At 47.6% G+C, this 14134-nt stretch overlaps 1 protein-coding gene across 2 annotated transcripts in view; it reads left to right on the plus strand.

Moving 5' to 3' along the window:
* KMT2A (lysine methyltransferase 2A) overlaps nucleotides 1-14134 on the plus strand; it is a 1244888-nt gene that overhangs the window by 880012 nt on the left and 350742 nt on the right. For both annotated transcript variants that reach the window (XM_069224744.1, XM_069224745.1), the window contains exon 20: nucleotides 3447-3553. In XM_069224744.1, the coding sequence (XP_069080845.1) occupies nucleotides 3447-3553 (107 nt within the window). The remainder of the gene's footprint in view (nucleotides 1-3446; nucleotides 3554-14134) is intronic.

Consider the following 14134-nt stretch of genomic DNA (forward strand, 5'->3'; position numbering starts at 1 on the left):
ATTTTCCTGCAGCGCTCATTCCACCACTCAGTTCCAGTCCTGGATATCTGCCAGGCAGCCACACTGGCTTCCCTGCACACATTTACCAAACATTACTGCCTGGGCAATCAGGTCCGTTATGACAAGCATTTTGCCCGTTTGGTTCTGCAGGACTTTCTTGTCTAAAACTTGTCTGCAGAGTTACTTACCTTTAATAATGCCTTATCTGGTAGAGACTATATCAAGCTGAATATTCCTTGCTGACCCACCCATCCTCCCCGCTCTGCAAACAGATTTCTAGGAACAGGGCTTGTAGTCCTTTCAGGGCCCTAGTTAGCCACTCTAGTGGTCATTGTTCTTCATGAGTACACACATTTGGTGTTGAAAGTCGTGAAAGAAACTGAAGTTTGCGCCTCCGGGCAGTGCCTATATAGGTGCTGCGGACTAAGCCAATGACCCACTACGCCAATGACCCACGCGGAGCTGAACAACATTACCTACTGGTATGCAGGGGAACTTCTCACAAAAAATCTTTTGAGCCCAGTCTGACGCCTGGGATAATTCTAAGGTAAGGCATCTTCAGCTAGGTAAAGTCTCTACTAGATAAGGTGTTACCAAAGGTAAGTATCTTGTGGTTTGAGCCTCAGACTTGGACCTTGATGAGAGTGACTCTGAATCTCCATGCTTTTTTGGCTTTCTTCATCCTGTTTGTCCACTTTGCCAGGTGTCACATGTGGGCACCTGAGTGGGATCTGACGTCTGGGGGCCTACACCAAGGAAACCTGTTGATGTCATCCTTGTTTCAGGGGAGACTACACTGGATCTGCGGTAATGGTAGTTGGACTGCAACCTGACCAGCAGCTGACTCCTCTCTATTGTCCCTTCTAGAGTTGACAGTGCTGACAGATGCGTCAATACTGGTTTGGGGAGGTTGTTAGGGAGAGGTTGAAATGAAGGGGCTCTGATCTTCGGCTGAAAACTGGCTCCACATCAGTTTGTTGAAGTTATGGGCATTCGCCTGGCTTTGAAGACCTTCCTGCTGTCAATCAAGGGTACACTGATGCAGGTTCTCACTAACAACACTTGTATGTGGTACTGCAACAAGCAGGGCAGAGTGGGTCCTCGGTGTTGTGCAAGAATTGCTGCACCTCTGGAAGTGATTAGAATGTGAAGGCATTTCCCAAATCGTGAACCGCCTGGCAGGATCTTTAAACACCAGTATGTACGAGCTGAGCCCACGACAACTCTTATATCACTGATGATGGTTGTACCCAAGGTGTCACAGGGCATATTTTGATAGCAGGGAAACTCAGGCTTTTTTTTTTTATGGTTGAATGCGCAGTGTGAAAACCGCAATGTGCATGAGTTCCTAGAAATACTTTCTAGAAGATTAATTCAGATTGGAGTATAGAATTGGTCTCTTGTATGCATTTCTGCATCTCCTGCCCTAAGTTCTGAAAAAGAGCAGGAACGTTTGGACCAAAGTAAACTTAGTGGCTCCTGATTGAGCCAGGTAAGTGTGATACACAGAATTTCTGGGAATTAGCATCTGTCCTTCGATTAGGTGACCCCTTCGTAAGGATCTTCTGTTGCAACAGCAGTGAAGGCTTTGTTAGCCAAACCTGTTCAATCTACGCCTCCTTCCCTGGTGATTGAACAGTGGCGGCTCACTGAGTTCTGTGTACTAACTGAGGTTGTAGATGTTTTTCTGATGGCCAGGCATCACTCCACAAAGTCCATTTACACCATGTGCTGGGACAAATTTGTGGACTGTTGGAAGTCCGCAAAACAGACTCCTTAGAAGCCAAACTATGAGTTGTTTTATATTTAGTCCAGCAAGGTCTTGCTCGGCCACTATTAAATGTTACTTGTATTTCCTTCTTGTTCTTTCCTTTATGCCATACCAGCCGTTCTTATTTGAATCACCTTTTGTGATGCGGTTTATTGAAGGTTTGACTCGCATCTTCCCTTTCAAACAGTGTGTGATGCCGCAGTGGGATCTTAATTTGGTCCACGATTTCCTCATGTGCACCCCCTTGTAGGCAATGCCAAGCTGCTTGTTAAGTCTTCTGTATCTGGAAACTGTCTTCCTCCTTGCTGTTGCTTCTGCTTATCAAGTGAGAGGGTTCCAGGCTCTATCAGTGCATCTGCACCAAACCAACTTTTTCCTAGACAAACTGGTGTTGAGGACCAGCTCAACCTTTTTGCCAAAAGTCATGGGCAGTTCACCACCATACTAACCTTGCTTGCCCCTCGAAAGAGGAGGAGAGATTCCATCAGCTGGTAACCAAAAAGATAGTAAGCTATTACATCGATTGCACCAAAGACCATCAGGTGTACAATCGGCTTGGTGTGAGGTTTTTTTCCAGTGGCAAACTAAGGAAGGCAGTGCAGAAAAGGACTTTGTCAAGGTGGATAGTCCTCTGCATGGAGGTCTGCTTTAAATTGATGAAGCAGCCGCCTCTGGATGGACTGAATACTCATTTCATCGGGGCTAATGCTGCCACCACTGCATTGGCATGCAAAATGCCTGTTCCTGACGTCTGTCAGACCACGGCTTGATTCAGTGCAAACGTTCACTGTTGCCTTGACAGCCAGTTCTGGCGGGAAGGGCTTTTTGCGAGTGCGATCCTGCATGACTTTTGGGTATTAGCACACTTTACAGACCCTTTAAATTAGGGAGGTACTACTTTGGTATCTATTCAAAAGGTGAAGAGTCTGATTAGAACCAACCATCAAAAGCGTTTACTTTACCTTTGGTAGTGCTCTTTCTGCTAGTTACGCTATCTAATCCTAGATCCCTCACTGCCCTTCTGCACCCCATTCTCTGGAGAGGTGGCTTTTTATCATCTAAAAAAATCCCAAGTTAAAGACCTACAAACTGTACGATTGATTAGTGCTCAGAGTGCGAATACTCACTAGCAAGAAACTGATGTTGACATGGAGATGGATGGGGTGGCACTTGCATGTGGTTCTGCTCAGTTACTTTCAGTGTGGAACGAGACCACCATGGTGTTGCAGTACGCAGGAACACTCCTGTGTAAACTCCTTGAGCCAGTCTGGCACCTAGGAGGTATTGTAAAGGTGAGGAATTTGTGGTTAGACTAATCACCAGAAAGAACATTCCCGAAGGTAAGCAGCTTTTTCTTTAGCTGGACTAATTATATAAGCATAGCAACTGCTGATGTGAGAGATCATTATTGTGCAGCAGTCTGGCAGGAATGATGCTGCTGAGCCATGGCTGAGTTCCCTTACTGCTGTTGGTCAGCACACCGTTAGTGGTATTAGTGCTGTCCCACATACATTTCCAGCATTTTAGCTATGAAAGTTGTGCTTTCGAGAGAGAGGATTAATCTTTTGCTCTGTGCCCCTTTCTCCAGTATCTCTGAAACATTTGTTCTTCTGTCCTTTGGTTATAGAACTCTTAATAACAGATGCACCACCCTTTATCTTTTTGCCTCTTTTAGGTTCTGATCAGTGCAGAGAAGACAGTCCTGAACTGCTTGTGCCCCTCGATGTGGAGGATAACCGTCAGTGTGCTCTATGTTTGAAATATGGTGATGACCAAGCCAATGTGAGTAATTGTAAGCCAGCAGGAGTATACTACCTGGAAATAGTTATAATAGTGATAGCCCACTATTCTTGATTGGTAGTAGCAGCCTTGTAACTGAATGACCACTTTACATATGCTGGTTTTACTCTTGCAAAATATTTTTATTAATTCCAAAATTGGCCATGTTGCAGAAACTATTTATCTGCCTCTCCCAGTACATTCACATGGTGTGTCGCAAAAGGGTGTACAAAAACCCTGCCAGTTAATGGTTCAGGTTTCAGAGATCCTTTTTGTTGTTGCTAAATTTCATGTACTTGGACTTTAAGTTGATTGACTATGTAAAAAACAAAAGTACACCCTTGAACGATTTATGGTTCTGTTGGAGATTCATCATTTCTGGAATTTAGTCAAGGTGCCGGATTGGATTCAGAAAAGTTCAAACAGCTCTCCTGCGCCAGCATGTTGCGCTCATCTAAGTGTCAATGCCAAGACCATCCCAGTTAGGACCTCATCAGAGCTATATAAGCACCACGCCGGCATACCAACATCTGTTATTTTTCCTTTACCCGTACCTACAGATCCTTATCTTGAGAGCTCTCCTCACAATGAATTTTGTCTTCGAATATTAATGTTCGTAGCTTGTGTGGTTGTAGATGGACATGCATTCCATGCACCTGCCATCTAGTGTTGGGCTTGAACATTAGAAGTAGTTTTCCTCAAAGAAGAATTGAGTTACGGGACACTGTCTGAATTCTCCTTTAGTTCACAATGTGCATGGGTAGTGATGCCAACCTTCAATTGTTTTTTTTTTATTGACATCTAGTTCCGATGTGTTCAGTAATGGCTGTAGCAAAGTGCCCTTTTTGGACATGGTCGCTCCAACTTCTTGCTCACTGGTACTGAGGTTTTTCAACTGAGGAGCACTGAGTTCCTGCCAAACAGATTCCCAGTGCCAGCGCTCTTTCCCTAAAATGAGGTTAAAATGTGTACAATTGGCACACACTCCTCTGTAAGTCTCTAGTAAATGATACCCTGAGTACCTAGTGTAGGAAGCTGGCTCTTTATACAATATATCAAAATGAGATATATTGCACAAAGGCTCCAGGGGTTCCCTTACTAGTAGACAAGGGTTTGTTCTAGCGAGCCCAAGGTGTGGTTGAACAGCCTTAGACTTATCAGAGAGGAGTGTTAGACATCTGCAAATACACATACTGTCAGTAAATGAGACATACAACTCAAGAAGGAGATCCACACCGATTTAGAAAAATAACAATTATCTTTATATATATATTTAGGAACCAGAATCAATACAATCTCAGTAAGTACGTTTTGCAAGAAAAATCTTTACAGTTCTGAAGAAAAAAAATCAAAATTTTTGGAAGCTGCAATGTTATCCTATAGAGGAAAAATGAAGATGGCAAAACAGATACAGTACAGTGACTTAGGGGACCAAGCTAAGTACTGGACAGAGGTCAGGACCACACCAACAGGTCACACCAGGTGAAACTGAGGTGGCCAGGTGTAGTGCGGCGTCAGGTGCCAAGTGTTAGTCAGTGGGTTTGGTTTGGTTGAATAGAGGCTGCAAGTTTAGAAAGGGAATCCAGTCGAGGAGAACTATCAGATGGGTTTAAGTCTTCAGATGCTCGAGGATGGAGGGACACCTTTGGTCCTCTTATCCACAGGCCAGGGGTGACAGGTGCTGTGGTGTCCATAGGCGTTGGGTTTTCTCCTCCGGGGAGCTCTTTTTGTTGAGGGGGCCTGCGAGCAGAGGCTGCAGGCAGCATCAGTGAGTCCACAGTTGGCAAGTCCAAGGTTGGCTTTGTCTCTGTAGGGTGGAGGGGGACAGTATTCATACCGCTGGCCCACTTCAGCTTAGGCTAGGGGAGCACAGGTGCACTGATTGTTTCAGGTGTTGTGATTTTGTGGTCCGAAGTCCTCTCATGTCTCTTGTGGTGCCTGCAAGATGCAGGGAAGCATCTCCGCTGTCCCACAGGTGTTCCTGGGTCTTTGTTGAAGGCAGACAGTCCTCCCCGGCTTTTGAAGGTACAGTAGCTTGCATGATTAATCAACTTTGGATCAAATCGGTGGGAACAGCAGGCAGGCAGGCAGGGAAGTCGACATCTTTCCAATGGGTGAAGCCAGATCTGCCTAACGGGAGGGTGGGCTTCTTTGAAGCCCTTGGCCCTGGAATGCAGAGTCGCAGGTCATCCTGTTTGGTGGGGTATGTAGTCACCTCTCCCAGAGCAGACTTGGTTTATGGCTGCCCGAGAGCAAAGGCTCTTTCCGTAAGGAGGTTCGGGGGAGGAGGGGTGTCAGACTCATGTCTGGTGGTGGCAGGTTGGCTAAACGGGTAAATGGTAGGTTTTCATGGGGCACCTCTAAGGTGCTCTGTGGGGTGCATGTTAATAAATGTATCACTGGAATAAGTGAGAGTTTATTAACGATAGATGTGTTATACCAAACCCCTATTTTCAGGAAAGCCATTATGTAGCTGGGGAAGTCGTATTGACCAGTATCCAACAAATGTACGTAAAATGGCTCCCCTGCTCACTCACTTTGTTTAAGAATCGACAAAGACCTAGCAGGGTCATATTTGCTTGTGCAGATACATCCTTAGGGCTGGATGCCTGATGTATGGTTAACTTACATATATTGCATTCAGTGCTAGGGGACATGGCACACAGGCTGTGTCATGTCGTGTTTTCACTTTTATCTGCACCAAGACACACAGCCTAGTTTAGGGGTCCCTGGAGGTGGCACAATACATGCTGCAGCCCTTGGGGTCCATCTTTGGTATCCATGCCCTAGGTACTAGGGGTACCATTTGCTAGGGACTTACAGGGGGACCAAAGATATTGCCAGTTGGAAAACAAGAATACAATTTTAGGGAAAGAGGTCTGGCACTGGGGACTTGGTTAGCATGAACACAGTGCACTGTCAGTCAAAATTGTATCGAATACCAGGCAAAAAAAAGTGGGGTGACTGTAGGAAGCTGGCTTGGTGTGTGTTGGATACCTATGGTGTTGTCACCTTATAGCAGGTCCAGGTATCCCCTATTAGTGAAATATAGGCAGTGACTAGGAAGCCAGGGCTCTCTAGAGGTAGCTGTGGCTGTGGATGAGCAGCCAAGACTTATCTAGGAGACATGCAAAGCTTATGCAGTACCACTATAGTCACACAGCCACTTATCACACATGAAAAAAACATACAGTGTTAATAAGGTAAATGTGCTTTAATATAGTAACACAACACTACATTACTTATAGGCAGTCCCCCCAACTGGAGGTAAGTACACACAAATTATATACACAGTAGCAATTAGAAATTGGCATAGAATCAACAAGAATTGGCAATTCTTAGTGAAAATAGTGAGGGCCCTAGGGAAGGGCCAAACGATATACTAAGAAAGTGGAATGCTAAATACATCCTCCACCAAGGATGTGGAGTTGTTAGAGGGTGGCTGGAACAACTAGGAACCCCAAGGGGAGAGTACCTTAGTGTCTCCCAGTGACCAGGAGAGCAGAGGTAAGTACCTGGTTTCCCCAAGGACTAACAGGAGAACTTAAAAAAGGGATTGTGCAAGAACAGGACCAGTCTAGAAGAAACCAACGGTGGATTCTGAAAGAAGAGGACCTGCAAAATAAGGGGTCAAATTTCAGTCCACGATGGAGTGTCCAGTGGGGGCAGGAGATACTACCCACCCTTCTGTGGACGAAGAACCAGGTTGGTGGGGAGAGAAGACCAGCTGTGGAGCCCAGGAGCTGAAGAGGAGTCCTTTAAGTGGTGCAGATGGTGTCCCACGTCAGTTGTCTGGTTACAGTTGGTCAGTTGTGTTGGAGAACCACCAACAAGCCTTGGCAAATGCAAGAGGAACAAAAGAAACGTTGCAGGCCTGAAGAGGACCAGCAAGGCCCAGGGGGACTCGACCCTTGGAGGGGAGTCGGGGGTGACCTTCAGCAGTCGGGAGAGCCAACAGAAGCAGTCGCAGCTCCCTTGGAGCAGGAGACAACAAGCCTTGGTAGCTTCAAGAGTCACAGTGCAGAAGGGTACTGTCCGGCAATGAGAGGCAAGGGCTCACCGTCTCCCATGTTGGACAGCTGGCAGAGACGACCAATGGGACCATTCCAGACCACCACCTGTGATGCAGGATACACGCCGTTCCAGAGGAGAGCAGATCCACATAGCCGGACATTGTTGCTGTACGTGCCTGCAGATGCAGGGGGAGGTACTCCATCATTCCAGGGGAGATTCTTTCTTGCTTCTTGAGGCAGGCTGAAGTCTTGTTGACCCCAGAGAATGCAAGCCGGGTAAATGTTGCAGTTGCAGGAAGGAGCTGGAGAAATAATGTTGCAAAGCGAAGTCGACGCCGGAGTTGCAGCTTTGTTGGTTCCTGAAGAGTCCAGATGTGGTTCCAGTGGCCAGAAGTCAAAGTAAGTGATGCAGAGGAGTCCTGGTTGATTTTTGCATGCCGAATCTGGGGACCCACCCTCAAGGGAGTCCTTATATAGTCCTTAAAGGGGGTTTGATCATCAGCCTGACCTTGCCACTCACATGGTCCCAGGAGCCTCTGCACATCTTGGTCTCAAGATGGCCGAATCAAGTGGCCACCTAGAGGAGCTCTGGGCACCACCCCTGGGGTGGTGATGGACAGGGGAGTGGTCAGTTCCCTTTTCATTGTCCAGTTTTGCGCCACAGCAGGGACCAGGGGTCCCTGGACTTGTGCACACCGGTTCATGCAGGGAGGGCAACAAATGTGCTCTTCGAAGCTACCCCTCCCAAGCCTTGTAACACCTATCTTCAAGGGAGAGTGTTGCCTCACTCTCCCACATGAAATCCTTTGTTCTGCCTTCCCCTCCCCTCCCCTCCCTGATCAAGCAGAAGGAGGGCAGAAACGTGTCTGAAGGGTGGCAGCAGCACGGACTGCCCGGAAAACCCCAGAAGACTGGTAGGAACAATACTGGGGTCCTCTAAGGAGCCTGCAGGGTGCATGGAATCATACAACCAACACTGGCAACAGTATTGGGGTATGATTCTGAGATGTTTGATACCAAACATGCCCAGGTTTATAGTTACCATTATGTAGCTGGACACATGAAGTGACCAGTGTCCAGTACACAGGTAAAATTACTTCCCCCACACTTACGAAGTCCAGTGCAATGGAACTGAAGTTAGTAGGGCCACCTCTGCTCAGGCAGGGGTGCCCTCACTCACAGGGACCTGCACCCTGCCCTCTGGGCTAGGAGGGCCTACCAGAGAGGTGACTTAGAGTGACCTGGTGCAGTGACCTGTGGTGAAAGAGTGCATGCGCCTTTTCATGCAAGTTGCAATGGCAGGTCTGCAGACACATTTTGCATTGGCTTCCATGGGTGGCACAATAGATGCCGCAGCCCGTAGGGAACCCCTGGTGTCCTAATGCCCTGGGTACCTAAGTACCATGTACTAGGGACTTATAAGGGGGCACCAGTATGCCATTTGTTGGGTGTGCAAAGTCCTAGGCAACCAAATTTAGAGGGCGAGTTCACAATCACTGGGGTCCTGGTTAGCAGGATCAGTGAAAATAGTCTTAGCATACTGATAGCAGGCAAACCTTGGAGGTAAACATGCCAAAGAGAGTGTACTTTCGTACAGTGTCCACGTTAAAAAAATAAAATAAAAAAGGACACTTCCCTACCCCCCAAACAAAAGAGAATGAAACTAACTTTTCCCAGTAGTCTTCATTGTCTAAGTGGAAGAACCGGGAAAGGCCCTCTGCATTGGCGTGGTCAGTCCCAAGTCTGTGTTCCATTGTAAAGTCCATTCCCTATAGGGAGACCACCTCAACAGTTTTCTCATCTTTCATTTGCATCAGCCATCTAAGAGGCCTGTGGTCAGTTTACACAGGAAAGTGAGAACCAAACAGGTATAGTCTCAATATCTTCAGGCACCAGACCATAGCAAAGGCTTCCCTCTCAATGGGACTCTAATGCTGCTCTCTCAGGAGTAATCTCCTGCTAATGAAAGTAACAGGTTGGTTATGGCCATCATAGTTGGTCTGGGATAGGACTGCTCCTTTCCTATTTTCAGAGGCATCTGTCTGTACTATGAACTGCTTTAAATAATTTGGAGCTTTCAGAACAGGTGCTGAGCACATTGCTTCCTTCAGTGTGTCAAAAGCCTTTTGACAGCTCACTGTTCAGTATACCTTATTTGGCATTTTCTTGCCGTCCAGTTCTGTGAGGGGTGCCACAATGGTACCATACCTCTTCACAAACCTCTTGTAATACCCAGTCAAGCCAAGGAATGCCCTGAATTGAGTCTGGGTATTTGGAGTTTCCCAGTCCTGAATTGTCTGCATCTTGGATTGTAGTGTTTGAACTTGACCTCTACCTATCAGGTGGCCCAGGTATACAACCTTGCCCTGCCCTGTCTGGCACTTACTTGCCTTGATAATGAGTCCTGTGTTTTGCAGCACTTTAAGAACCTTGCCAAGGTGGATCAGATGATCCTGGCAAGTGGAGCTAAAGACCGCAATATCATCAGGGTATGCTGCACTAAAGGCTTTCAACCCAACAATGACTTTATTCACCAACCTTTGGACGGTGGCATGGGCATTCTTTAAACCAAATGGAATAACAGTGAACTGGTAATGTTAATCTGGGGGCGAGAATGCTGATCTTTCTTTTGCTCCAGGGGTCAGGTCAATCTGCCAGTACCCTGATGGCATACCAAAAGCACTAAGAACCTTGGCTACCCCTAACATGTCAATCAGTTTGTGTGCTCTTGGAATAGTGTGCATATCTGTCTCAGTGACAGTATAAGACCTCTGTAGTCCACACAAAACCTCAGCTCTGGTTTACCTCCCTTGGAGTGAGGTTTGGGGACTGACCAGAGGTGAGCGAAAAGAGCTCAGCATACTGCTGTAGGACCTGCTTGCAGTCAGCTGGCTGCTGGGCAGTGATGGTTTCTGAAAAGACCACCCTATCAACTGACCCATCTTTGGTGGGGGGGGGGGGGAGAGAGGAGGTCAGGGAGACGCTAACTCTCTTCTTCCTGATCCTCATCAGTGACCATTATCATGGCCACATAAGCCCTGTCATGGAAGAGCTTTGGGTCATTTACATGGATAAACCTGTGAGTTCCTAGGTCAACCAGATAGATGATGTCTCTCTACTTTTCAAGGATAGGGTACAGCCAAACTATTGTCCCGAAGTGCCCTAGGAGCCATTGGCTCAAGTACCCACACCTTCTGCTCTGGTTGGACTTCCATCATGGCCGCCTTTTGTGCAGACCACAGCTATTTAAGCTCTTGGCTCAAGATGTTTGGATGCTTTTTCTATTTCTCAGCCATCCTTTAATGTAGGCCAAGCACATAGTCCACAATTTCTTCTTTGGGCTGTTTAAGAGGTCTCTTCCAGCATTCCCTCACTAGACACAGTGGTCCCCCCCACAGGATGACCAAACAGAAGTTAAAGGGGGGAAAAACCTACTCCCTTCTGGGGCACTTCTCTGTAGGCGAAAAGCAAGCATGTTAACGGGATATCCCATTCCCTTTTGAGTTTTTCTAGCAGACCTGCAATCATGCCTTTCACAGTTTTGTTGAATCTCTCAACTAAACCATTTCCATGTGGATGATGTAGGTTAGTGAACTTATAAGTCAATTCACATTCATTCCACATGACTTGAGGTTATGCAGACACTACGTTACTGTAGGAAGCTGGCCTGGTGTGTGGTGAGCACCTATGGTGTTACTACCTTATACCAGGTCCAGGTATCCCCTATTACAGAAGTATAGGCAGTGTTTAGGCTGCCAAGGCTCTCTAGAGGTAGCTTTGAATGAGCAGCCAAGCCTTATCTAGGAGACATACAAAGCTTATGCAATACCACTATAGTCACACACCATTATCACACATGAACGAACCACACAGAGTTAGAAAAATAAAGGTACTTTATGAGGGTAATACACATACTGGAACACTAATAGGCAGTCCCCCAACTTGAGGTAAGTAAACACACTGTTATATACACATTAGCAGTCAGTGAAGAGCATACAAAGCAATAAGCATTGGTAAAAGCAATAGCAAATAGTGAGAGCCCTAGGGGATGGCCAAACCATATATTAAAAGTGGAATGCGAAATAGTCCCCCACCCAAGGATGTGAAATCGGAAGAGGGGAGTTGGATGAACTAGGATCCCAAGAGGTGAGTACCAGAGTGACCCTCAGTGACCAGGAGAGTAGAGGTAAGTACCTCTCGTCTTTCCCTCAACCCAATAGGAGAACTTTGGAAAAGGATTGTGCAAGACCCAAAGAAGACTGGAAGAACCCAAAGGTGGATTCTGGCAGTAGAGGACCTGCAAAGGAAGAGGACCAAGTCCAATTTGTGATGAAGTGTCCGGGTGTGGCAGGAGCAACTACCCACCCTTCTGTGGATGCAGGGCCAGGTCAATGGGGGAAGAAGACCAGCTGTGCAGCACAGGAGATGAAGAGGAATTCCTGTACTGATGTAGATGGTGCCCCGCACTGTCTGTCGGGTGGCAGTTGGTCAGTGGTGCTGGAGAACCACCATCAATCCTTGTCAAGTGAAACTGACAAAGAAGACTAGTTGCAAGGCTGAAGAGGACCACCAAGGCCCAGGGAACTCGACTCAGAGGGGAGTCCGGGGTGACCGTCAGCAGTTGGGAGAGTAACAAGAAGAGGAGGCAGCCCCCACAGGCAACCGACTGGCAACAGGCACAGCAGTTGCAGTGAGTCCTACTCAGCACACCTGAAGAGGAGTCCCACGTCGCTGGAGCTGAAGGCAGGAGACTGTGCTTTTCAGGAAGGAGTGCTGGAGGCCGGGGCTACACAGAGCCTGAAGATCCATTGGAGGAGGAACATACAAGCCTTGGTAGCTGCAAGAGACAGTGCACAGTGGTACTGTCCTGCAAGGGCTTACTATCTCCCAAGTTGGACAGCTGGCAGAGAGGACCAAGGGGACTCCTCCACACCACCACCTGAGATGCAGGATCCACGCAGTTCTGGAGGAGAGAAGATCCCCGTAGCCGGTCGTCGTTGCAGTTGGTGCCTGCAGAATCAGGAGCGTGACTTCTTCACTCCAAGGGAGATTCCTTCTCACATCTTTGTGCAGGTTGGAGTCTCGTTGATCTCAGAAGATGCACAGCTGGGGAAATGTTGCAGTTGCTGGAAGGAGCCAGGGAAACAAATGTTGCAAAACTGAGTCATCGCTGGAGTTGCAGATTGTTGCTTCCTGAAGAGTCCAGTTGCAGTTCCAGTGACCAGAAGATGAAGTAAATGTTGCAGAGGAGTCCTGTTGGAATTTTGCACATTGTATCTGAGGACCCACCCAAGAGGGAGACCCAAGATAGCCCCAAAAGGGGACTTGGTCACCTGCAATGTGACCACCTATCAGGAGGGGGCTGTGACGTCACCTGCCTGACCTGGCCACTCATGTTCCCAGGGGCCTCTGCCCATTTTGGATTCAAGATGGCAGAATTGAAAGGCCATCTGAAGGAGCTCTGGGCACCACCCATGGGGTTGTGATGGACAGAGGACTGGTAACTCCCCTTTTCGTTGTCCAGTTTCATGCCAGAGCAAGGACTGGGGTTCCTTACGCTGGTGCAAAATGGTTTATGCAAGGAGGGCATCTAATGTGCCCTTCAAAGCATACTGGAGGCTTGGGGAGGCTACCCCTCCCAAGTCATGTAACACCTATTTCCAAAGGGAGAGGGTGTTTCCTCCGACTCCCAAAGGAAACCTTTGTTCTGCTTTCCTGGGTTTGAGCTGGTCAACAGGAGGGCAGAAACTTGTCTGTAGGATGGCAGCAGCGCAGGCTGCCTGGGAAATCCTGCTAACTGGTAAGAGCAAAGCTGGGTGTCCTCTAAGGAGCCCCCAAAGCGCATGGAATCATAAAACCAATACTGGCAACAGTATTGGGGTATGATTCCGACATGTTTGATACCAAACATGCCCAGGTTAAGAGTTACCGTTATGTAACTGAACACAGGTCCAGTACACAGATAAAAAGGCTTCCCTGCACTTACAAAGTCCAGTGGAATGGAACTGGAGTTCGTAGGGGTACCTTTGCTCATGCAGGTGTGCCTTCACACAGGGGCCTGCACCCTACCCTCTGGGCTAGGAGGGCCTACTATAGGAGTGACTTCTAGTAACCTGGTGCAGTGACCTGTGGTGAAAGGGTGTATGCATCTTTTCACGCAGGCTGCAATGGCAGGCCTGCAGACACATTTTGCATGGGCTCCCATGGGTGGCATAATACATGCTGCAGCCAGTAGGGAACCCCTGGTGCCCCAATGCCCTGGGTATCGAAGTACAATGTACTAGGGACTTATAAGGGGGGCATCAGTATGACAATTGTGGGGTGTGCAAAGTTCTCAGCAACCAAATTTAGAGGGAGGGAATACAATCACTGGGGTCCTGGTTAGCACGATCCCAGTGAAAACAGTGCAAGCATATTGATAACAGGCAAAAAGTGGGGGGTAAATGTCCCAAAAAGAGTGACTTTCCTGCAGTTAATACCTCTGTCTGATACCACCTCCTTAGGGAAGCCCACTGTAGTAAAGATGCTGAGTAGAGCCCTAGCAGCTGCAGGAACAATGGTAGTCCTAAGG

This window comes from Pleurodeles waltl, chromosome 3_1 (assembly GCF_031143425.1).
Source record: "Pleurodeles waltl isolate 20211129_DDA chromosome 3_1, aPleWal1.hap1.20221129, whole genome shotgun sequence".
In the NCBI taxonomy this organism is placed as follows: Eukaryota; Metazoa; Chordata; class Amphibia; order Caudata; family Salamandridae; genus Pleurodeles; species Pleurodeles waltl.